At 35.1% G+C, this 26,657-nt stretch overlaps 1 protein-coding gene across 1 annotated transcript in view; it reads left to right on the top strand.

The window, feature by feature from the left end:
• The window catches only part of CCDC148 (coiled-coil domain containing 148), a 138,488-nt gene that overhangs the window by 80,917 nt on the left and 30,914 nt on the right, over nucleotides 1-26,657 (top strand). Inside the window, exon 10 of the mRNA XM_004674634.1 lies at nucleotides 13,565-13,683. Within this exon, the coding sequence (XP_004674691.1) occupies nucleotides 13,565-13,683 (119 nt within the window). The remainder of the gene's footprint in view (nucleotides 1-13,564; nucleotides 13,684-26,657) is intronic.

The following is a 26,657-nucleotide window of genomic DNA, read 5'->3' on the forward strand; positions in this document are numbered from 1 at the left end:
TTATGAGTAGGGTAACATTCTTCTTTTTCTTTTTTTTTTTTAATAAAGATTTATTTATTTGTGCATACAGAACTGGGGTACAGGCCAGAGGCTCAGGGACGGTGAGAGGCTTCACCAGAGACAGAGTGGGAAGCAGAACAGGCAGATCGACGAAGTACACTGCTGAGAGGAGCAGCGGGCGGGTCAGGAGAGGTCTGCCACGCCATGTGGTCTCCTCCGGGGCAGGCGGGAATCAAACTCATGAGGAAGAGGCTTTAGATTCTCAGTGCTGCGCTTTAACCCGCTGCGCCACCAGGGAGGGCCTCTTCTTTTTCTTTTAACACCATCTTATAGTTCTATTTGCATAGTTACTTCAAGTCCTTTGTTAAGTTTATACCTTTTTGATTTAATTGTAAATGGGATTGTTTATTTTTTCCTGTTCTAGTTCATTGCTTTCATATAGGAAGGCAGCTAATATTTGTGTATTGATTTCATAACGTGCCACATTGCTGAACTGATTTATTATTTCAATTAATTGTTAATGGAATCATTCTATATATATAATCATGCCATCTACAAATAATAATAGCTTTACTTCTTCTTTCCCAACTTGGATTCCTTAATTACTCTACCTAGGACTTAATTACTATACCTAGGACTTTCAATACTATGTTGAATAGTGACAAAAGTGGACATCCTTGTCTACCAAATATTAGTAGAAATGCTTTCAGTTTTTCAGCATTGAGAGTGATGTTAGCTGTGGGTTTGTCATAAATGGCCTGTGGTATAGGGAGGTATGTTCCATCACTGCAGTCTTTCAAGGGTTTTTATCATAAATGAATGTATCTTATCAAATGCATTTTAGGCATCCATTGATATGATCATATAATTTTTATCTTTCATTTTATTGACATGTTGAATTACTTTGACAGAGTTTTGGATGTTTAATCATCCTTGTATCCTTGGAATAAATTCTACCTAATTATGTTGTATAATCCTTTTCATATTGTTTGATTCAGTTTACTATGATTTTTGTTGAGGATGTTTGGATTTATATTTATTAGGAAAATCATTGGTAGTTTTCTTTTTTGTGTGTTTCCTTTGCCTCGTTTTGTTGTTAGGTAATTTGGTATTGACCTCATAAAAAGTACTTGAGAGCATTTCACCTTACTCAGTTTTTGAAAGGGTTTGAGAGGGGCAGGTAGATCATCTTTTAAAGTTTGGAAGAACTAACCTGTAACACCATTTGGTCTTTGACTTCTGTTTCATGGAAGACTTTTGATTACTGTTTTGATTTCTCAAGGAAATTTTTAAATCATGAGTTACTAGATGATAATGGTAATATTTCAGAATCATCTCTCCACTTTTGAAATTATGTTCATAATAAAAATGCAATGACTTTCCATAGCCTATCCCTAGGAGCTATTGTAAGAATAAAATTATTGTGTTAGATAGAACTCAAAATTCCTGTGATGTAATACTGGTCCCAGCATTCAATGTAGCTTTCTGAATGGCTTGAATAATATGACAATTGCTTTATATCACAATCTTTTTTTTTTCAAAGATTTATTTGTGCATACAGAACTGGGGTACAGGCCAGAGGTGCAGGGGTGGTGAGAGGATTCACCAGAGACAGAGTAGGGAGCAGCAAGTGGGCCAGGAGTGGTCTGCCACGCCATGTGATCACCTCCAGGGCAGGCGGGAATTGAACTCATGCAGAAGTGGCTTTAGCTTCTTAATGCTGTGCCCTGTATCACAATCTTTAAGGAGGATTTGTTTTTTCATGATGGTTGGAATTCCGTGTCATACACTGCAAAATTAGTTTCAGCCTTCTTCCAAGAATGGGGATTCTAGGCAAGGCTCATTGAAAAAAGTTCACATAAAAAATCCCTTCCTTAAAAAAAAAAAAATACACACACACACACACACATATATCCCTTCCTTGGACTTTTCTATTATAATTATCATGATTTTAGCAAAGTTCTAACCCAACATTAAAACCACCCACACTATATGACTGAAGAATAGGGAGCATTGTCAGGAAAGTCAGAGTAACTCCATTGGGTTTGTAATCTCTAGCTTTACCTCAGACATATTTCTGGGAAAAGAATTATCATTTTGTGATCTTGCTACTTACAATATCATAGCAGTAAATATTAAAAGACACACCCTTCAGAAGGACTCTGGCATGTGTGTGTTCCCCAATGCACTCAGGTGACCTGGAAAATACCTAGAATTACACTCATCCTATAGATAACCAGGGAAGAGACGAAGCAGTCTAAAGCAAAATGAAGTAGACTATCAGAAACAGAATGTAACCCAAATCACTTGAATGATACTGTTTTTAAAAGATTCAAGAAGGTCTGTGCTCATGAGGAAATATAAAGCTCTTCCTTAATTCAGGTCAAAGCCATTCCCTCTGCATGGGAATTTGTGGGTTCTTATAAGACAATTTATCATGCAGTATTTTCTGCAGTGTTTCTTAATCTAATATACTAACTTAGTAAAGTATGAGAGAAATTGTGAACAGAGAGGACTGTTTTAACAATAACAACAAAAGAAAAACAGACTTTAAGCTCCAATTCTTCAGAATTATTGGAATTTAGAGGAGTCAGTGAATAACTTATGCCAGGTAGACTTCTAGGATTGTCCTTGAGATTACCTGTCCCCTCTGTTCTATAATATACATCCTATGTAGTCACCAGGACTGTAAATATCATGAATTTGGTTACCTAATATATACAAACGGTCGCAGACATCATTAAGATAGGGAAATTGCCCATATAGCCTTAGCATAATCATATGAACCTTTAAAAAGCAGAATTTTCTCTGTTTACAGGAGGGTGAGTCATAGGTCTGAAACACATGAAGATTGAGGACGTCATCTGGCAAGGAAAAGAGATGACCTCTAGAAAGTGAGAGTTGCTTGGCTTATACCCAAAAAGGGAATGGCAACCTATAACTTATATGTAGTCTTATAGCTATTTGATACTTAATTCTCTCAAAATAAGAATGAGCATGGAAGCAGATTTTTCTCTAAGATATGTAGATGTCTCAGTTTTGGCAAACCTTGATTTCATTCTTGTGATATCCTGAGCAGCATACAGCCCTACTATGCTGGACTTATTTCTGATTTATTAATTTCTTAGCTCAAAATCCTGTGTTGTTTTAAGCTGCTAAATTTGTGATAATTTGTTACACAACAGTTAAAAATGAATATGGATTTTAGTATCTAGAAATTAAATTTTGCCATAACAAATACCTAAAAATGTGGAAATGGCTTTAGGAATAGGGAGTTTAGAGAAGCTGGATTATGATTTAAAAAAAAAGAAAAAAGACTACAATGTCTTTAGAAGGAAGGATTTAGAATAATATTGGGAACAAAAGAATAGAATCATTGTTATATGCTAACAGAAAGCCTAGGAAAATTCTGTCCTGAAAATAGGTGGGAAAGTTTCTTAAGTAGTTAACTTCATATGTGATGAATTAAGACCTCCAAAATTTTGAATATGCTACCTGGATTTTTTGGTTTGATTTTTGCTTTGCTACCCCCTGTCATGTGGTATTCATGAAGACCTTACCTTGGGGTGATTTATGATAGTACCTCTGCCCTCATTCATGTATAGGTGTTCTCTTATTTCCTAGTCCTTTATCAGAAAAATCATACTTTGAGCATATATCTTCATACTAGCCATTCTGGTAGGATTGCTTCCGAGTTTGAATACCTCAAATCTAACTTGCCCAAAATATATTCTTATTTTTTCCTCCAATGTACTTCTTTCCCAACCTATTGTTCCCAACAAATGGAAGTTAATTATTCCAGTATTCAGATCAAAAGCCTTGCTATGTTCCTTGATTCTTCTTTCTCACCTCTCATAACTTATACCATCATCTATTGTCATAAATAGCAGACATACTTTTCAAATCAGAACTGTTACAATAACCACTTGATCTCCTATTCAGTTCCTCTGTGTCTTCCCACTCTCTCCCTACAGTCTGTTTTCACATGGCAGTCAGGGTGATGTTTTAAAAATTCATAACAGATTATGTGGCTTCCTGTCCTACCATCCCTGCCCAAATGTTCTGGCTTCATTATATCTTGGATTTCATATCCTACCAGTTTTTCCCTCCCTCATTTTCCAGATATCATAGCTCAATTCCACCTACTCAAATTCCTAGCACATGGCCCCTTAGCTTTTTGCACTGTTGGTTCCCTTTGCCTAGAAAACTACTCTCCCCAACACATGCAAAACCCAGTTTCTCACTGCATTCAGGGCCCCACTCAAGTATCATTTTATCAAAGAGTATATCCTTGAATGCCAAACTTAATATCACCCTTCCCTTTCAGTCTGTGTATTTATCCTGCTTTATTTTTGTCCTTAAAAAAATAATATAGTAGTTTATTTTTATATCAGTTTATGCCTTTTTCCATCTCAGTTGTAATCCCCATGGGCTTCCCATCACCAAATCACCCGTGTGCCATTCCCATAGTCCAGTGGACTTCCCCTCCCCCCACTTTTTTATCCCATTCCCCAATCTATCCCCATAAAATGTCTTTGGTATATAGTTGTTCATTATTATTACTATTATTTTCCCCCTGGTCCTTTATGCTCCTGCTATGAGTGAAACCATCCAATATTTTTCTTTTTCTTTCTGACTTATTTCACTAAACATGGTCTTTTCCAGCTCCATCCATGTTGCTGCAAAAGGCATGAATTTATCTTTTCTGATTGCTGAGTAATATTCCATTGTGTATATGTACCACATCTTTTTAATCCAGTCATCTACTTTTGTGCATTTGGGTTGATTCCATGTATTTCCTGTTGTTAATAAAGCCCCAATAAACATGGGGCTTTTTGAATTAAATTTTCTTTGTCTTTTGGGTAGATACCTACGAGTGGGATTGCTGGGTCATATGGAAGCTCCGTTTTTAGCAGTTTGAGAAACCTCCAAACAGTTTTCCATAGTAATTGTACTAGTTTGTAGTCATCCTTCTTTGTTATTCCACCAGCAGTTATCCTGCTTTGTTTTTCTTTGAGCATTTATCATTCCCCAACACCTATCAATTTATTTATTTACTGTTTCCAATATCTAGCACAATATGCTCAATGAATTCTCGTTGAGTGCAGAATTTAATGAATGAGCAACATACAACTCTTTGCTAATGTTGTGGTATAGAAGAAAACACATAACAGTGTGGGAGGCCTTAGGCAAGTTATATAGATTCTGTGGAATTTTTGCCTCCTCAATTGTAAAATAAGGTATTTGGATTAAAGATTGCTAAAATCCCCTCAGCTCCAAGAAGTCATGATTGAATGACTCTAAGGTTTGATTACTTTTATCTCCCTGAAAATTCAGGCTTTGAAATACATCTTCAGTATATATACTCCCTTTTAATGAATATTGAAAAGAGGGAAATTAAACATATAACATGATCATTAATAGAATATTTTAATGCTCATACTTAAAATAGACCTATTCCTAAAGAAAACATGACAGTTATTTTTTAATCCACCTGACACTTCAATTAAAAAAGAGATAACTGATGTGTTTACTTACCCCCGCCCCCACTATCTTGGCTCACCATGTTATAAGGGCATCAGACTATATCACCACAGCAAAAGCAAAAATCAGCAGTTGCCAATTTGAGTCAGCACTCTGCTTTGGAAAAAAAAAATGCGCACATACATTATTGAAGTGAACAGCACCTAAAAGAGACAATTTATAGTAAAAGGCAGTAATACTGTCGTGCTGGGTATCTTCCTCTGGAGTCATCTCCTTTCCATTCTGCTCTGTAGCTAGTGGTGTTGTCCTATATGGCTTTCTTGCCCACTGACTTCTGAAAATGTACCTGGGCTTTTTGGTTTGATTCAGAGTGGAATACTGATGAAGAGAATGAGAAGACAGTGAGGTTGGGAAAATTGTTTCCTGAGCCCCTTTCCTGCCGAGTTGTGTTTGACTGTGTCCTTCACCAAAGAGCTCAGCTCCTATCAAGTGACCTTTCCCACACAGTCTTCTTTGACTCTGGTCTAAGAAGCAGTTCAACAACCGGATGATCGCGTGTGATTGCCCTGCATTCCAACCATCCTTTGTCAGTTGTCCCCTTATTACATTCTTTGAATTTATCCTAATTTTGAGTGTGCCATCTGTTTCCTATTAGGAATCATTAAAATAGAAAAAAAAATCAGTGAAAGAGAGACAAAAAATTAAAAGGATGGGAATATAGTTATGTCAGCAAACCAAGACTAAAAGGGGTACTGTAATTGAACATGGTTAAAGTTAAAAGGAAGCATTTAACTCTGATTTGCTAATAATAGACAACATCCCACTGCATCAGGAGCTGGCAGCATGTATTGAGGGTGGTGAGGCAAAGCACCCAGTGGATAGGATTTTCCATAGAATGTTTAAAGAATAATCAAATCAATCCTTATATGGTATGCATCAATGCTCATGTAGCCTATGGTATAAAATTAAATCATTGTTCTGTGAAACTTTTCTATAAAAAGTCACTCTCTTGTGAATCAGTCCCCTTCCACATCTCTAGCCTGTACCCCAGTGTTGTATGCATAAAATAAATCATTATAAAAAAAGAAAGTCGAAGTGATGCCTATGCAAGGTGATAGAAAACAAAAACATATACAAGAATATGCATATATACATATGTATGTATATATATATATACACATACATATATATATTATTGCCATCTGAAGACAAAGAAATGGAATTTGCAAACTTCAGGAATTAATATTTAAGTCTCATATATGTTCCTTCTAAATATTGATTTTTCTTGGACAAATTTTATTTAAAAAATGCTTTTGTAACTAGAGGGTACTTTATGTTCATTTTAGGTAGTTTGGAAACTATCAATAAGCATAAAAATATAATAAAAAGTATCCCAAATCCTAAACCCCAACTAAAATAAAATTGTTAACAATGCCCTTATAACTTTTCTATATAAACAGGAACTTTAAGTAGAATAACACATTTTATATTATTTTTAACTTGATTTTTTGCTCATGTACCAATATAATTGGGATATTTTCTCCTGTTTTGCTCCCATATAATTTTCAGTGACTGCATAGTACTGCATCATGTGAAATGCTGCAGTTAACCAGTTTCTCAGTTCGGAGAATTTGACTATGACCAGAATGTTCTGTGGTAATTAATTGCTTCTCCACACCCAACATGAATTGACCCTCTTACTGAAAAGTTGCTTTGTTATTGTCTATGTATATGCCTTATTAAGACAATGATTTCAGGGTCTCTATGATAAAAAATTGATTACATACAATGTTGTTTTTTGGTTTTGGTTTTCATTGGAGTAATTTAGTAAGTATGTATGTTTTATCTCTTGTCTGCAAGGTTGTTGTACTAGACACAAATAAGTACAAGGCTCATTTCTTATCTTCAAGAAGTCTATACAAATGTGTGAAAAATTATGTGTCAAAGTATAGGTAAAATATAGAAAAAAGAGTCATACTTTGGTGGTCCCTTTCAGTGATATAGGCTGATGTAATGTAACAAAACTATTTTTTTGTGAATGTGCGTATTTCAGGCCTAAAGTAGAAAGGAGATCTGTAGTATAAAGACTTATGTAAGTAAATAGAAATCTTTTTAAAAATGAAATAAAAATTGCTTTATATCAATTAAATCATGAGGAATGGAATTAGCTATTTTAACCTTGTGTTTTATATATTTTGTGTAACTGGTTAAGAATTATACCTTCCTCCTAAATAAGTCATTACATTTTTTTGAAATAATGATGTTGGGACATGGTACAAAATTCTATTTGTTCAAAGATTTAGCATCACACAGATTCCTTAAAATAAGAGCCTAAATAAATAAATAAATAATCAGAGCCTAAACTGTTTTTCATCTATAATCTATGGATAGAGAAGAAATTCTTATTTTATGCTGAGTTACAGTAATCCTTGGACTGGAAGAAAGAAAAAAATATATAACTTAATGGTTGTATAGTATTACTCCAAGTTTTTAAAAATTAAACTCTGATGTACTCTATAGACATCATGTTTATTAGCAGAGTTTTTAAATAGGAAGCAAATTATAAGGAAGACTAAAAAGTAATCTAAAATATAAAAATGATTTTAACCTTCTGGAAAAACATCAGAACAGTATTTTAGGATCATGCATCTATATAGGGATAGTTTCTTACATTTATTACTTTACTAGATCAATTTTATCAAAATGAATAAAATGTGAGGCTATGAAAGAACACTCAATACAAATCAGAGATAAGAGAGACAGGAGATAATGAGAGCCTTTTTTTTTTTTTTCAGAAAAGCAAGCTTTTTATTGCAACTTTATATGGAATTCAAGAGAGAAGCTTTAAATTCAGCTCATCATTTGCACTAACTTTCTGATTCCCTTATAGTTGGAATATTATAATGATCACTCAAAAAGGGTAAAAAGCAGTATGCTTAACATCTGTGTTTCAACAAATGCACCAAGAGGCTAGTTAACTACCTTTAGCCTTAACTTTAGTTTGAGGCTTGCAAAGCCAGCAATTCTTGATACACACTTCTGGCTCCTATTAATTGATAAGAAGTGAATAGAATTGTCTGTCCTTAGGGAAATGCTTAGTTCGCCTTCACCATTCTGCAAATAAAACTGTTGGCCTGGGTCCATCCATAATGTTGTTGTTATTCAACCAGAGAGTAGAGAGTAGATCCAATCATCTAATGATGATCAGTCAGGCCTCGATATGTGTCAAACACAATACAAAGTTTTAAAGATACAAAGATGACTAGTGCAGGTCTATATGGAAAGTGCTATTCTAAGGATAGCACCTATGGGCTATTGGCTCCCTGATGATGGTGCAAACGGCTAAAGGGCAGCCCTGGGAATATAGCCGCAGCTGCTTCAACACAAGTTCAATCCCCATCCAGGCAGGTGCCCCAAATGGCACAGCAGACCTCTCTTGTCTCACCCTCTGCTCCTCTCAGCAGTGTACTTGGTCAATCTGCCTGTTCTGCTCCCCATCTGTCTCTGGTGAATCTTTTCACCATCCCTGCATCTCTAGCCTATACCATGATTATTGCTGCTTAGTTACAATAGGAAAGACATGGAAAGAACCCAAATGCCCAAAAGCAAATGACTGGATTAAAAAGATGTGGTACATATACACAGTGGAATATTGTGCAAATGTATATGTATGTGTATTTCAGCAATCAAAAAATAAATATACTCATGCCTTTTGCAGCAACATGGATGGAGTTGGAAAAGATCATGCTTAGTGAAATAAGCCAGAATGAAAAGGAAAAAATACCAGATGGTTTCATGCATAGCAGGAGTATAAAGGACCAGAGGGGAAATAATAATAATAATGAACAACTATATACCAGAGACATTTTACAGGGGTGGAGTGGGGAATAGAATCAAAAACGGTGGCGGGGGGGAGGGAAATGCACTGGACTATGGTGATGGCACACGGGTGATTTGGTGATGGGAAGTCCATGGGGATTACAGCTGAGATGGAAAGACACAAAATGATATAAAAATAAACTATTATATTATTTTTAAAAAAGGGGGGGTGAAGGAAATCAGAGGAAGCAGTGTTAACACTGAATCTTAAGGGATGAGATAGGAGGGATTTAGCAAGCAACAAGGCAGGGAAGAGCATGTCAGGCATATACTATATGACCAAATATTATCAGTAACAATCTAGTGGCATAGCTTCGTGAAAAAGAATAGAGTAATAAAAGACAAGACAAGGAATGCAGTGTTATAAATTATAATCTAAGCTATAATCAAGGGTCATTGACATGCCAAGGGTGGAAGCAATCTTTTTTCCTTGAGGCTTCAGTTCAAAGGAAGATTTAAGGAGGAGATGTTCTGGTTCTGGTTTTAAAGACAGAATTAAGTTGGTGGGTGAAGAAGGGAAATTAAGTTATTCTAGTTGAGATAACTACAAAAAGGCAGATAAGCTGAAAGTGCATGTCCACCTTCTCTCTTCTAATTATATTCTTACCCTGGAGATCTCATCCTGTTCTGGTTGCAGCAAATACCATTTTAAGTGGATGTAACTTGAATTTAGACCCCCAATACTAAATTCTCCCCAGAACCACCCATTTGTACCGGCAGATGTTTATTTGGAATCTCTACTTAGAAGTCTTATAGTTACATCAATTGTAAAATGCTTGAAACCTGTTTCTCTTCCATTTCAAAACCTTTTATTCTCCCAATCTCAGTTATTGTTGCTATCATCCACCTAGTTGTTAGAGCAAAACTAGAAATCATTCTTGATTCCTTTTCCTTTCAAACTGCATTTCTAATGCCTCAGTGATCACTCTGACAATACTTAAAAGCACATCTCAGAGCTGAACACTTCTCTCTATTTCCTGAGTCCAAGTGATCATTTGGCCTTATAATTCTATCTGGGCTCCTTGTTTCTTCTCTACTCCTCTACTACCCATCTCTGCTCAATAGCCAAAGCTGTCTTGTAAAAATGCAAGTTAGATAGAGTATGTCATTCCTTGCTTAAATCTCTTCAATATTATTTCCTCATTTCTTAAAGTAAATCCTGACCTAATCTAGTCCCCATCTAAATGACAATCTCATCTCTAGTCTTTTTTAATGTAGAAGAAATTACTCTTTTTGGATATTTTTTTGAGGTAACATAAATTTACATAGCTGTATAGTTTCCAAGATTGCATTTTGTTGTCGCATCTACCACCAAATATACATTCACCATTCAATGCCAACTAACCCAGCCATTCTACCCATTCTCTTCTCTGGGTAGACCCAACAAATCTTGCCTCCCCACTTTCTTTCTTGTGACCACCATGCTCTTGTCAGAGTCTAAAGGCCTGCTTTTATTTTTGTTTCTTTACATTCCATATTGAATAATAATAACATAGTATTTGTGCTTTTCCTTCTGATTTATTTCACTTAGCATAATGCCCTCAAGTTCCATCCATATTGTCACAAATGCCAAAATTTCATGGAATAGCATTCCATGAAATATATATATAGATACCAATTCTTCTTTTCTCATTTATCTCTCATTAGGAACTTCTGTTGTTTCTACATTTGGCTGCAATGAACATAGAGTTGTATATATTCTTTAAAATAGTTTTCATGTACTTTCGGTAAATACCCAGAAGTGAGATTATTGGATCACATGGTAGTAGTAACTTTTTAAAGAACCTTCAACTGCTTTCCATTGTGACTTTACCATCAGTATATGAATGTTCCTTCTTCATCAACCTTTATTATTTCTTCATTTTTTCATAATAGTTGTTCTAACTGCTATGAGGTGAAATCACATTGTGGTCTTGATTTGCCTTTCCCTAATGATGTAGAACATCTTTTTATGTGTCTGTTGGCCATCTGTAGATCTTCTTCAGTGAAATATTTGTCTAAATGCTCTGTCCATTTTTTAAATTGGATTGTGTGGGATTTTTGTTGTTGTTAAGTTATATGAGTTGTTTGTGTATTGGATATTAACTCCTTGTTTGATATAAAAATTTCAAATACAGTCTTCCACTCAGGAGTATTTTTGTTTTAACATAGTTTCTTGAGCTGCATAGAAGTTTTTTTTTTGTTTGATGTAGTCCCTTTGTTTATTCTCTACTTTGTTTCTCTTGTCATTGAAGATGAAAATCACAAAAATAAAGACTGATGTCAAAGAGGATTATACCTATTTTTTTTTCCTGTGCATCTTATGGTTTCAGGTTTTATACTAATGTCCATTTTAATATTTTTAATACTAATTCCATTTTCAGTTGATTAAATATGGAGTATAATGTAGTGTTCTAAAAAGACAAAACTAGCAGGCAATCTACAAATTGAATACATAGGGAGTGGGGAGGGAGAGGAGTCAAAACAGAGGAGGGAAGAATACAAGAGACTATTGTGATGGCTTATGAGCAATGTGGCAGTGGGATTACACCTGAGGGAAGAAGTCAAACATTGTATAAAAATGTTTCAGAGCAACTAGTAGTAAGTATAAGGAAGGAAGACTGAGAGGGAGTGAAAAAGTCGTACTTCACCAAAGGCTGAGGATATCAGAGTCAAACATGGAAACAGTTGGCTGTGAGATATGAAGTTTGAGCTGTAAAATACAGCTAGGACCTGCACCGCCCAGTGTACCAAATTGTGTCAGCGATTAGAGACTACCAGCAATCTGGGATTGGTTCATTTGTAGTCAAGGATTTGTCTACTTCAATATCACATAGAACTCTGAATAATAAATAGTTCTAGTCCTCTGAAAATAGCATATGAATACTTCTGGTTTTTTCCCTTCTGCCTCCATTTCCAGAGAGGGAAATAAAACTGTCCTGGGAAGAACAATGCTTTCACCTTTTATAAGGCCTACCAACCTCCCTCCCAAGCCAATGCAACAAGCAAACTTAGTGGTCTATTGGAACCAAGAAAAATGGTCTTTAATCCAATGTCTGTTCATTTTTAAAAATTAGTTTTGAAGCTTTATTTTCCCTAGTTCTGAAAAAATGTATAACCACTGAAAAATATAGAACACAGACAGTATATGGAATAAAATACTGTATAATCCCTAAAGGGAAATAATAGAGCCATGTTGATATTTCCATATCTGACACTAAGAGAAAACCCTGGCATTCATCAATTAGAACTCTGAAATATCCATTATCAGTGTTGTTTTTTTTTTTTTTCTTCATCTCTTTCCTTGGATCCCTTACCTTTGAGACTCATTGTATTCTTTCTAAGTTCAGAACTCAATCATCTCTGGAATGAGTCACCCAGTTATTCACTAAGCTTTGAATGGATGCTGCTGTGTGGCTGCTGGGGTTTTTTTGCAGGCCCTCAGGCTCAAGTGACTGGCCTTTGTCAAATAAACATTAACTTCAGCACCACATAGAACTCTGAATAATAAATATTTCTAGTCCCCAGAAAATAGCATGTGTATAATTCTGGATTTTTCCTTCTGCCTCCATTTCCAGAAAAAAGAAGTTAAGCTGGCCTAGTGAAAACAATGCTTTTACTTTTTATCGAGCTTGATAAATTTGCCCTTTGTTTTACCACACGAGTCAAAACTACTATATATCACAACTCTGCCATGTTTTTTCTTTTCCTCCTTCCTCCCGCCTATCTTCTACCACTTCCCCAGAAGCAGAAAGCTTTCAACATCCTGCTGTCCATTATCATAAATAAACTCATGCTTTTAAAGTAAATATAGGTTCAATGCTAATTTACTAAAGACTGCATTACCATAAGAAGTTAAAAATATTCTTGAGTAACAGGTAGATCATATACTTTAATGGCAATAACATGCTTTCTTTTTTTTTTTTTTTTGTGGTTCCCTGAAAGTCAATTATTTTAGCCACGCATTTAAAATCTTAGGTCTCAGCACAAGTTACATTTCTACTTCAGAAAGTGTTAAACCATGCAGGTCCTTAGGACTTGTACCTTTGTGTTTTATTTTTCTGTTGCCAATATAGTACAGACAGATCTAAAAACTAAAAAAGATGAAGTCACATTTAAATTGTATCTCTACTAGGTGAGTCAATAGAGAATACTATAGCTTTTCTCCTTGCTTATACATATCTTTTGCTAATTTAAATTTCATATAATGTTTATACACTAGATCAGAAAATACTGGGCTAAAAAAGAACAGAAGTGGCAAGAAATGGAAATGAGAGATCTTCAGCATCTAGAAGAACTGAAGAAATTCATGGCTGAGCAGTCAATAAAAGACAGAGAAAGGTAAAAGAAAAAAATTAAATTGTGTGGTAATGGAGGTGGTGTACAGAGTCCTCTACAACATATGAAGATAAATCATATCAGAGGAAGAATGTTACTATACTTATATATCATTATAATTTAATTTCACAAATGGATAAACTGACACATTTTAAACTCATATTCGTACATGAATTTCTAGTTTTCTGTTTTGTTTCTTAGATGGTTTCCTAGCTAAAACTCCCATAGAGGATTTCCCACTATTTGATTGCATATTTGTATATGAAATGATACTGGCTGTTTTGGGGACTTAATATTTTGTCTCAAAATGAAAACATTATTCAGGTAAGAAGGGAGACCCAGTTACTGTGACAGAACCTGGGAAGACAATACACAATTATGATGTGCTCTATGATTTTCATACTATATGGTTTGTTTCGGTGTCCCCTATGTGGTAAAAAATAAATTTCCTAGAATCATGTAAGTTGGATGGAACATTTGAGATCAACTAACCTGCCTGTCATTTTATGAATGAGTACACTGAGAAGCTAAAATTATTTTCTGAGGTTCTTTCAGTTTGAGTTAGTCAGATCATAGAAACTGCATAGTAATTTAGATAAAAACTTAAATTTAAGATTAAAAGATTATTACTCTAATACCCATTGCATGGGAGAGACATTCTGGGATGGGTCAACCAGTACTTTTTTTACAGTTGCTGGGCAAGTTGGAAACACCTTATTACCATGCAGGAAATGGAAACAGGAAGTCAATCATTAGGATATTTGCACAATACACAGGGAATCTAACCATAGGGGAATCTCTAAAATTGGATGGGAACTGATTTGGGGAGAGGCATTGGAACTCTGGGTAGAAACACCACTGTCTGTTCTCCACACATGCTGCTGGCAGCCATGTGGTAGCATCAGGAAGGGTTAAATATAGAACCATGAAGGAATGTTCTTTTATCATCAGTGACTCTTCAGCAACTTTTTCTGATATAGCTCAACACTGTCTGCTACAAGGGAAAAATAGTTAGAGGGTCTGGTTCTGTGTTCACAGAGGATACAATGAAGGGTGGATTTGGAGCTAAGGGGCTATAAGTTAGTAACTAGTCGTTCTTTAGTACCTTGGAAGATTTTCACAAAAGATAGGTTAAAGGTAGATACTTTCACTTTGCAACATAAGTCATGGTAAGTTTCCTTTACAGTTAGTCAATATAACACAATTGCCCAAACCTCTGTATATTCCACCAAATTTTATTCTGAATCTAACACCACTCTAAAATAAAGCTTATGTAATAAAAAGCTAATAGATTTAGACATAATTTTGGAAGACATAACCAGTTTATATAACAAGACTTACTTATAGCTAAACTTATAGCATGAACAAATCTGGAGTTCATTATAGGTGCTAGGTAATTAAGAATTTTCTAGTCGAAAGTCACATTATTTTCCGGGAATCTCAGAATTTAGGGTTGAACTATATTTATGAGAAAACCAAGATTGTAGCATAGTCAGAGTTCGAGGATAAGTTCTGACACAGCTAGTGAGAGACCAGTTAAACAAGCACAAACCAAGACATCTCTGAGTGAATACCATAAGACAGGACATGCTATGTGTAATGGACAAGACCTCACAAACACCTAAAGACTAAAGGGCTTTATATTAAATATATAATGGGTGGGGAAGGGCAAATATCTGGTTGGACATTCTGAATTATGCTGGTGAAACAAAGCAAACAGAGCCTCAGGAATTAAAGGACATTGGGAAAACAACAGATGTGAGGTTTTAGAATCTAGGAGATGTGCTTCTAATTTAATTTCTTCTTATAGCCAGGGAGTTTTCTTTGATTACAGAGGCATTTCAGTCTTCTGCTTCCTGTCCTATAATTATCAGAATTAGCTGATTCAGGACTCCAAATGAAAAGGAAAGGAAAATCAGATTAATCTGTATTACATAACAGGGGGAAAATAGCATATTGTAACATAGCAAAAAGAGTGTAAGGACTGGGAACCAGTAGATTAGGGTTTTAGTTTTCATTCTTCTTTGAATAGTATATGACTTGAGGAAACTCATTCATTTAACCTTTTCAAGGCTCTGTTTTGTCATGTGTGAAACTGAACTGGGTAACTTCTAGGAGCTCAGTGAGTCTATGGGTTTTTAAGGGTCTGTGATCTGTATGTTCAACTCTTAACTAAAATATTGTGAATTCAGATATTCATAAATTTAATGCTTTCATGTCAATGGAAAATCAGCAAAGGAAAATATTAAGATATAAGGTTATATAAAAAAAAGTAACCTTTAGAGGACTTTGGATGATATTGTTGGTTAAAGCATAGTCCTCATTCTGTGATTTAGGGGAATATAATTCAACAGGTAAACATTGCTGATAGCTTTTGCATTTGACACGAGTCAGGGTTGTGTTCTCTTATAACAATTCTGACACTGAGAATTTTGGTTTTTTAGGTAATATGTTTATCTCAACTACTGATATCCAATTCACAAATCTCAAGTTTGGTATTTTAACTATAGGCACATTTTTTCTTATGTCAGGATAAGAAAACTTGAAATAGTTTCCAGATTTGTTACGCACACACATACAGCTTCAAAGCTTTGAAAATTCATTTACTTCCCTTTTCTATTTTTTTATTCTAAGGTTTGCTTTCTTAAAAACAATATTCCTAAATAAGAAGATATATACACAGTGGAATACTACTTAGTGATCAAAAAAGATAAACTCATGTCATTTACAGCAATAAGGATGGAGATGGAAAGATTGATGCTAAGCAAAATAAGTAAGAAGGAAAGAGATAAATATTGGATTTTTCCCTTATATGTGGCATATAGAAAAACAAAGCAAATGGTCAGAACGAGACAAATTTTGAAAGCTGACCATAGATATGAAGCATCCATGAGATAAGTGGGAAGGGAAAAAGAAGGAAAAAGTTAAAATGGAGAGTTGAAACGAGCAGAAGGGAATATGGGCCCATGGATGCTTTGATGGTGAGAGAATTATGGTGACCACATCTGAGGTGATAAATCATATATTGTCCAAAAATGAAATAATATATGAGAAACTCCTATTGATTTTTCTGCTTATACTGATGGTTTGTTAAGGAGAACTGGCATATATAGCACATTTAATCTCCAGTCTAAGAACATGCTTCCAGAATAGTTCTCCATTTATTGTTTTCTCATGGGTTCTTCAGATAATTTTATTTCTTTTACAGGAAATTACTTTAATGAGTAGCACTTGTTGACCAAGAAATCAATGCATAAGTTTTCTTCAGTAGCTATGTGAGAAAAAGTGTCTGGACTAGAAAGTAAATATGAAAATGTGCAGAGATGCCACAAAAATTGACAGATTTTTTAACTTAGATTAGGTAAAACATGCTAACCCATTTCACTGAGGACAGAGTTCAAGGGAAGGCAGACATGGCCCAGAATATTGTTGAGGTTTTTTTAATTATTATTATCTAATTGAACCTCTATTTTCTAATACATTCATTTAGCTGTAAGGTCCCCCACGCCCCTATGCTCACACTTTACATTGTTTGAAAATGCATTTTTATGGTATAGTTTCTGAATAGTTTTTATTGCATTGTTTATCCTAACAATAAATTTTTAAATACTAGGTGTTTGTCATAGGCAAGGTTGCTGGAAAATTTCAATTTCTTCTACTTTTTTACCTTTCATGTTTACTTTTCATAAAAGTCAACAAAAATTCAACATATTTACAAGAAGGTGCAAATGCTGCTACTTTTAACCTTTAAAACAATCTGCCTCATTAAACACCCCTGTTAGAAGAATAAAGTTCAGTGATTTTTTAGTAAATTTATTTAGTTATATAACTTAGGTTAGGTAAAACATGCTGACTATAATTTAGTTATATAACTAAATAAATTTATTTAAAAAATCATAGTTCAATTTTATATCATTTTCATCACTTCCAAAATATGTTTCATGCTCAAATGATAATCTAATTCTGTCTCTATAGACTTACCTTTTACTGAATACTTTATACAAATATAATACATAATATAGTTTTTGAGGTTTAGCCATCCTGGGGCACACATTTTTAGCTAGTTCCTTTTCACTGCTGAATAATATTCCATGCCAAACTATATTATAAATCAGTTTTGCAGAGCAATATAATTTTTTTGTTGTATGTAGGATAATATTTTAAAAGGAGGATTCAAAATTTATATTGACAATAATATGAACAAGCTATAATAGAATAATGACTACTCTAAGCATCTTTATGCATCCCCCATCCATCTAGGGGGAAGCTTTTCAGTGGAAAGTATCTCATCCTCTTTCATTACAAAATGGTCTCATTTGGATTATCATTGTCTCTTTTGAGGTTAATGTACAAACTCCAGTTAATACTAGAGGTCAGGCAAGCTCTTTCAACAGAAAAGTGGGACAACAATTTCTGATTCCTATCAAGGTCCTTACTACCCTTTGTGATTCTCCTTGGTCTTTCACTTCTGAGGTCTGCCTAGTATTATCCAATAAGAATGTTATGTGAGTCACATATGTAATTTGAATTTTTTAATAGGCATTTGTAAAGATATAAAAAGTGACAGAATTGACCTTTAATGATAAATTTTACTTAACTCTGTATCTCCAGAAGCATTATCATTTCAATGTCCCTAGCATAAGAATTATTAATATTTTACGTACTTTTTAAAAACTAAGGCTTTGAAATTTCTTGTGTAATTTATACACTCTGAACAATTTGAAGTAGGCATCCTTCACATGCAGAAATAACCACATGTGATTAATGGATACCATATTAGCCTACAGAGGGTTACAGCAAAGCATAATGACCTCCTACTAATAAAGGACTGAGAACTATTCTTTAAACAGTTCTATTTGAATTGATATCTTTTATGTAACATTTGAACACTTCTTATTTTACCTGCCTGCCTGTTTTACTACCATTACTAGTATGTCCTTGATATCACTTGCCTCTGTGAATGTGTCTTGTTTTTTAGGCAATCCACTGGTAACTTAACTGAATGAACTTAGCCTGCGGGTTCAGGCAAACCTGTGCTACTGCTGACTACACACTTCAACTTTGTCTTTGGTCTACAGGTCTCCCTTCCAGGCTTTGCCATCCCGCTAGACACCTTTTCCTGTTCCTCTGTTATGCTAGACAGAAAATCATGCTAAACACAGAGCTTCCCTGGGAAGCATTTTATATGAGGGAAGAGAACTAGCCCCAGTTACTGCAGTTAATGTATTTTAAAACACATCACTAGTAACTAGTGATGGGATTTTTCTCATTGTTTTCACTTTTTCTGCTAAGCCCCTAAACCAGCCCAATTTGATCTACTAAAGTGTGGAAAGTAATAAAGCTGCTATCTGAGAATTTTACCTTGCAATACAATGAATGGCCAAAGGAAAACAAGATTTCCAGGGGAAATAGGAAAAAGATGAATATTTTTAAAATACTGTTTCTGTAAATCTTTGTAAATAGAAGTCTAGAATGAAATATAACTTTATAATAACAGTTTTAATCTCCAAATAATTATATTTAAGATAATTTTCATTTTCCGCTTTGTATTTTTGAATTTTCAACAGTGAGCATACATTTCTGATAGAAGCAAAAACACAGTTTTAAAAAAAACACTCTTCAAATTCCAGTAATTGTTTGGCTTTGGGCTTCAAATTGGTGGCAAAGTGGAAAATAATACAAACTACATAATAGTATTTGAGTATACTACCTCAAATATAAACATTAAATTGAAAATGTCCTCTTCAAATAACAGAAATAACAATCCTCAAAACAGACATAAGGACCTACATTTCCTTTTATTTTTATACCACATGTTCATACCTTATATTACCTAATTTCTCTATATATATGCCTTAAGTCCTTTTCTAGCCATCCCACCTCCTTGCCATTTGATTTCCTAAGCTTTCTCCAAAGCATTCCGTTCCCACCTACTACTTGAAGCTAAACTCTTTCTTCTTTTGCACTCAGTGGTTTCTTTCCTTCTCTGCAGTAGGGATCTGAGTGCATTCATGCCCCACAGGTCATGACAGTGGCTGGAAGGGGCCTGCGCCACAGCCCTTGTCACTACGAAACACAGCTTTGTAAAGCTGTGATAGTTCTATCATCTTTTTTTTTTTTTTTATTCATCTATGCATACAGAACTAGGGTAGAAGCCAGAGGCGGTGAGAGAACTCACCAAAGACAGAGTTGGATGCAGAACAGGCAGATCCATGGCTGTGCCATGATGTGGAACACTTCTGGGCTGGGAATCAAACTTGCATTGAAGCAGTTGCTACTAGCTTGCAGTGCTGCATCCTAACCCATTGTGCCAACGGGGAGGGCCCGGTTCTATGATCTTTATAGGGTTTGTGTGTGTTTTCACGTCACTTTAAACATATTTACCCTAACTCCAAAAACTTTCTTTAGAGTATTTGTTTGTGTTGTATTGTGAAAGACTCTACATGCATTGAATGGAAAAAAAAAAATGTGTAGCAGTCGTATCTCATTTTTCCCCTTGTATTTTGTTATCATCATACTTCCTATTACTGTTGACAGTTGCAGAGTCAATAAGCAGGAATTAGATCATCTTTCCACACACCAGGGCCTCTCTAGCTTGTAATTGTGACCTTTTGTACATGCAAACTTTTCTGAAGTTGAGTTCTCTTGTAACTAACATATGCTTTCCTTCTGCTATATTTGCCAATTATTTATTTTTACAAGGTTGGATATAACTGCAGCCTTTCACTTCTTTATATTCATTGCTATTTCTTACAACTTAAAAATTTGCCTGACTTTTCCTTTTACCTGCTGTGTAATTATTTTAATGTATTTTTTAAAATTTTAGATCCATAATGGAGAAGGTAATTTGAAATATGTCTAAAGGCCGAGCAACTTGGCTAAGTTGTTCTCTTAGATATCATTTCATTAACCACAAAACCAAAGCTGGGTACAACCAATGCAGGGAATGCATTTCGTCTAAGAATTCATTGTTCAATGCTAATGTAATGGGAGTGCAAGCATTCTCTGCTACAAATGAATTACCTGATGCCCAGATCATACCCCAAATTAACAGATAATTAATTAAATCAGAATCATTGGCAGTGGGATTTTAGCCCCTACAGTTACTGAAAATCCTCAGGAGATAATGAAATGCAGCTAAATTTGAGAACTAATGTAGTAAAGTTATTTCCATCCTGTCTAAATTTTGAGCTCCAAATAATTTGCAGGGTACTTAACAAAACACCCCCCACCTTTATGTAGTAGTGCCCTTAATTTCTCTTTCTTCAGTGCTGTAGTCTCACTGAAATAGTCTGGAGAAGTCTTATAGGTGAAACTTTATATTCATGAGTCAGTTTACAAATTGTAGGAATCCTTTGCAAGCAAAACACTTGCATGTCTTTTTCTAAGCAGATGTGTGTATGCACATGGCTGTGCATACATGGGCACATGCCCACATTTCATGAAAAAGCATTGCTTTCTATAGTAACAAGCACAAGTTTTCCATTACTTTTTCCAAAAGAATAGAGAGGTTTTCTATGTGGTGAAACAATAAACATTTGAAGTTTAAGACAGCAATGACCATTTGGGAAGGAAGAAACTAGAGCCAGCTGTCTTCCTAATATGAAATTGACTTTGTTAATCTGGTGTGTATTTTGGGGTGCTTGCCAATAGCAGGGAATTGACAGTTATTGCATTTTCTAAGTTGTAAAACCAGATGTTTCTCTCAATTTTCCAACTCTTTTCTTAACAGTATGCAAAATTCACCATGTTGTATTAGAAGACATTAAGGGCATTTAAAGTGGGTTCATAATCCAATCTTTGAAATTTTAAGGAGTAAGTTTAGCAAAGTGACTTCAATAGAAACTTTACAAACGTTTGTTATGCTTTTGCTTCTCAGCATGAAATCTCCCAAAATTGGTAGGAATGCTCTTGTTCATTAAATCTTTGTCAACCAAATCCCATTCCAAGTAAATGTGCCAAATGATGTCGATCAAGGTTCAACTGTGAGATGTTAAACAAATAAAGTTAGTAAGACTCTTGTCTTTTAAATGATATTAGAAATGTTTCACAAATTAGAATGTAAAAGACTGAAAGAGACCTTACTCACTGTCAACACACTATCTTCAACCCATAAAGGCAATATCATCTAAAAGATAATAATACTTCATACCTCTTCTTCAGCATAACACAACTACCTATGAGGTGTGTGTGTGTGTGTGTGTGTGTGTGTGTGTGAACGCGTGTGTGTTTCTATATATTGGGTAGAGATATGCAGATTATTTGGACATGAGTCTCATAGTCCTGAATGGATCTTAGCTGAGCAAGTATGATTGACAGAGATAGGTTAAGAAATTTAAGGACAATGCAATGTACAGTCATTTTAATGTGAAAATAAGCAGGCCTCTGCCAGTGGGCAGATGGAGCACCAGCTGGGTAGAGATGGCTCAGCTGAGGGTCACTCTAGAGGTCTTAGATGACGATTATTCTCCTGAGGTACCAAGTCCGACTTCATATCTATAGTCCTTTCCAAATCAAGACAAATGAAAAGTGCTTTTTGTTTAGTAGTTTGGACCATTTTTACTTCATTGTTTATAACTTTGATTTTTCATTTTAGAAATCATTGCTCACTAAAAAGGCTACTGGATTTCTACTGCATGTCAACCTGATTTGTCTACTATCATTATTTTACTTATAAAATGAAATATCAGCAGATTTCAGTTTGGTATAGAGTAGGCAATACTCAGAAACCCTTTAAAAACATTTCTTTTTACAAAATGAGCATTATAGCTTCCCACTAATACCCACATTATTTTTATTTCACAAGTATATGTTGATGAAGTAACCACAGGTATTATAATTCCAAATAGAATGTATAGGTTCTAAGATCTTTTTGGGAATCAGTGTAAAAAACTGGCATAAAAGAAATGTATAGAAACATAATTAAAGCCATATATAACAAAGTCTAGCCAACATCATGTACAATAGTGGAAAACTAAAGGCTTTTTTGCCAAGATCAATAAAAGACAAGAATGTCCACTCTTACTACTATTATTTAATATAGTACCGTAGCCAGAGCCAGAGTAAACAGACAAGAAATAAAAGTTATCCGAATTGGGCCCTCCCTGGTGGCGCAGCGGGTTAAAGCACAGATCTGAGAAGCTAAAGCCACTTCCATATGAGTTCGTTTCCCGCCTGCCCTGGAGGTGACCACATGGCGTGGCAGACCTCTCCTGACCCGCCCGCTGCTCCCCTCAGCAGTATACTTCGTAGATCTGCTGTTCTGCTCCCCACTCTGTCTCTGGTGAATCTTCTCACCACCCCTGCACCTCTGGCCTGTACCCCAGTTCTGTATGCACAAATAAATAAATCTTAAAAAAAAAAATTATCCGAATTGTGAATGAGGAAGTGAAACTATCACCATTTGATTCAACATTATAGGGGAAACCCTAAAAATGCCACAATGTTAAATAATAATGAGCATGATATAGTAGGCTACCAAATCAACATAAAATGATGTCACATGTTTCTATAAACAAACAATGGACAAGAAGAAAAGATAATTAAGGGAGGAAATTCCATTTGAGAGCACATCAAAGGAGTAAAATACCTAGGAATAAATCTGAAAATAAAGAATCTATATTCTGAAAACTATATCAATGTGAAAGAAATTGATGACACAAGAAAAGATTTCTGTGCTTATGGACCAGAAAAATTAACATTGACTAAGTGGTCATTTCAGACAGACTGAATGCAATCTTTATCAAAATCCCAACGGCATTCTTCACAGATATAAAACAACTCTGCCCCCCAAAATTTGTATGAAATCACAAAGACTCCTGAATAGCCAAAACAATCCTAAGGAGAGGAAAAAGAAAAATGCTCCCTGACTTCAAACTATACTATAAGATTATAGTAATCAAAACATTATTTTATTGAACAGTTACAGAATTCAAAATATAGAAATTAACACACATAGATAAGTAATTCATAACAAAGGAGTTAAGAGACTAAAGAGAATAAAGAAAAGTCTTCAGCAAATGGTATTGAGGATACTATACAACTTCATACAAAAGAATGAAACTAGACCACACTTTTACAACATAGATAAAAATTAAAGGTTTGAATATCTGAAATCATTAACTATATACAAGATAATGTTTGTGGAAAGCTTTTTGACATCAGCTTCAGTGACATCTCTGTAGGTTTATCTCTAATAGTAAGAGAAACAAATGAAAAGATAAGTAAATGGGACTGCATTGAACTGGAAAGCTTGTGCAGAATGAAAGAAACTATTGCTAAAATGAAATGAAAGGTAGCATTCTAAATGTGAACAGATATTTCTAAACCATTTATCAGACAAGAGGTTAATATACGAATTATATTAACAACTCCATATCACTCAATAACAACAGAGTAAACAACTTGACTAAAAAATGGGCAGAGGTGGCCCTCCCTGGTGGTGCAGCGGGTTAAAGCACTGCACTGAGAATCGAAAGCCACTTCCGCCTGAGTTCGATTCCCGCCTGCCCCGGAGGTGACCACATGGCGTGGCAGACCTCTCCTGACCCGCCCGCACTTCCCTCAGCAGTGTACTTCGTCGATCTGCCTGTTCTGGTCCCCACTCTGTCTCTGGTGAATCCTCTCACCCTCCGCATCTCTGGCCTGTACCCCAGTTCTGTACGAATAAATAAATAAATTAAAAAAAAAATGGGCAGAGGCTCTACCTAGACACCAGAGAAATACAGATATTCAGCATGTATGAGAAAATATATTTTTTATCACTTATAATTAGAGAAAGGCAAATCAAGACCATAATGAAATTTTACTTATATCTGTTAGAAGGATTATTATCAAAGAGAAAATTAGTAAGTGTTGGCAATGATTAGGAGAAAAGGGAAACTTCAAACACTGTTGGTGGAATATAAATTGGTATAGACACTATGCAAAATAGTATAGATGTTTCTCAATAAATAAAAAGTAGAACTACCAACAATTCTACTTCCAGGTATTTATCTGAAGAATACGAACACACAAATTTGAGAAGTACCTCTATGTCCAGTCTAGCTCTACTAACAATAGCCAATAAGTGAGTAGATTAAAATGATGCAGTTTATTTATACACAATGAAGTACTGCTCAGTTGTTAAACAAAAGTGAACTCTTGCCATTTGTGACATTGATTTTATGCTAAGTAAGGAGAAAGATAAAGTACTATTTCACTAATATGTGGAACATAAAGAAATAAAGCAAACAAACAAAACAAAAACAAACCCTTAGATTCTGACAACAGAAAAGTGATGACCAGATAAGAGGGTTGAAAGGAGTGTGGAATGGCATAAAGAGCCAGAGTATGGTAGACTGTAACTAGACCTTTGGTGGTGGTTGTGTCTTGGTGTGGGTTGCTATTTAAAGCTTTGCATCTGAAACATCCAGTGTTACAAACTGCTGTTACCTCAACTTAAAAAAAGGACCCAGTTACCTCATATTCTTCTCCCCAGAAACACATATTTTTATCTTTGTCTATAATTAGTGCCACAGTTATTTACAAGTTTCTCTGAACACTGGATTATTTTAAAAACATATTACCTTTTCCCATTAATATTTTTCACCAATATGTAGAGGTGAACAATTTACTGTTCCTCTTCAACAACAAAGGAATGCTGTGTCCTTCGGTGCCACAGTATTTGTGAGGGGATAGCAACTGCTGTGTACTTGTTGATTCTTTATCACGAACATTTTAGTTCAGATGCTTTACTATGCATTTTCAGGTAATGAAATACTGACTGACCTTTTTGGCATAAGCTTTATGAAGATTTTATAAAGTTGCAGAGTTAGACAGATTTAACTATAGTTAAATGAAGGAAGTATAAAGATAGGGATTGGGAGAAATGTGTGTGTGTGTGTGTGTGTGTGTGTATACAGCTTTTAGGGAATATTTAATAAGAATTATTTAGAATATATTTATAATCTGGATTATTTCCTTTCTTTATATATTTTAATATGAGAGCTACAGAGTTGGGAAGAACCTTGGAAAGTCTCTAGTTCAATATTAAGTAGGCCCCTAGTTTGCAAACAGAGGCCATTTTATTAGACGATATTAGTGACTTATAAATCATCTGCAGAACCAAACTTAGAAGTTGTTTGGGAATAACAGGCTGCAAAAATTAGTCAGGACTTTTACCTTGGCTCTCTCATGAGAGTCATCCCACTGTAGTGATCTGTAGTCCAACCACTGATTACAGATGCCACATCTTGTGCTCCCCATTTGCCATCTCTAGTCTCTGAGTATCATCATTGGTGTTGCCTTTGTTCATCTTCCTCTAAGACCTTAACATAGTTGCTTGCCACAGACCCACTTATTTGTATCACAGCGTTCCTAGTAAAGCATCTGATAAGCTAAGCTCATAACATTCATGCTTTAGTTGCAAAGGAGCCTGGGAAAGCAAATATCTGGTTTCAGTTTGCAGTGGGGATTGCTTTGAAAGAAAAGTGGCCTTAGAAACTGAAAAGAAAAAGGAATGTTCTTACAATTCATAGCTTTAATGGGCAAAACCAGCATATGCTTTTCTTTCAAAACTTATACTACCTCAGCAATTTCTATTTGCATTATTAACGCCTTTTTGTTTTAGCCAGCTTCTTGTCTAGGTGAGGCTTTGACTCAGTGGGTTGACTTCTACCTTAATTTCTGAGGCACTGGCTTGAATAGGGTGACTTTTACTACTGGGCATGTCACAACAGAAGGTGTCCTGGCAACTCCTTGTATCCCATCTACTTCTTATCTACATCAAATAATAGTCATCCCATTTCCCTTTGGTAGGCCAGTAATTCCCACTGGCACTTTAAATTCCTCTTCTACTTGTTTGCTTAGTGATATGATAAACCTCAAAGGAAAATACTTGCATTAGTAACTAATTTAATGTAATCACTGTTGTTGCCCCAGTGGATGCATTGGAAGTTAAACCACCTTTCTTTCTCTGTCTCTCTCTGTCACTGTCT

Source organism: Condylura cristata, unplaced genomic scaffold (assembly GCF_000260355.1).
Source record: "Condylura cristata isolate star-nosed mole 26May11 unplaced genomic scaffold, ConCri1.0 scaffold00002, whole genome shotgun sequence".
NCBI lineage: Eukaryota > Metazoa > Chordata > Mammalia > Eulipotyphla > Talpidae > Condylura > Condylura cristata.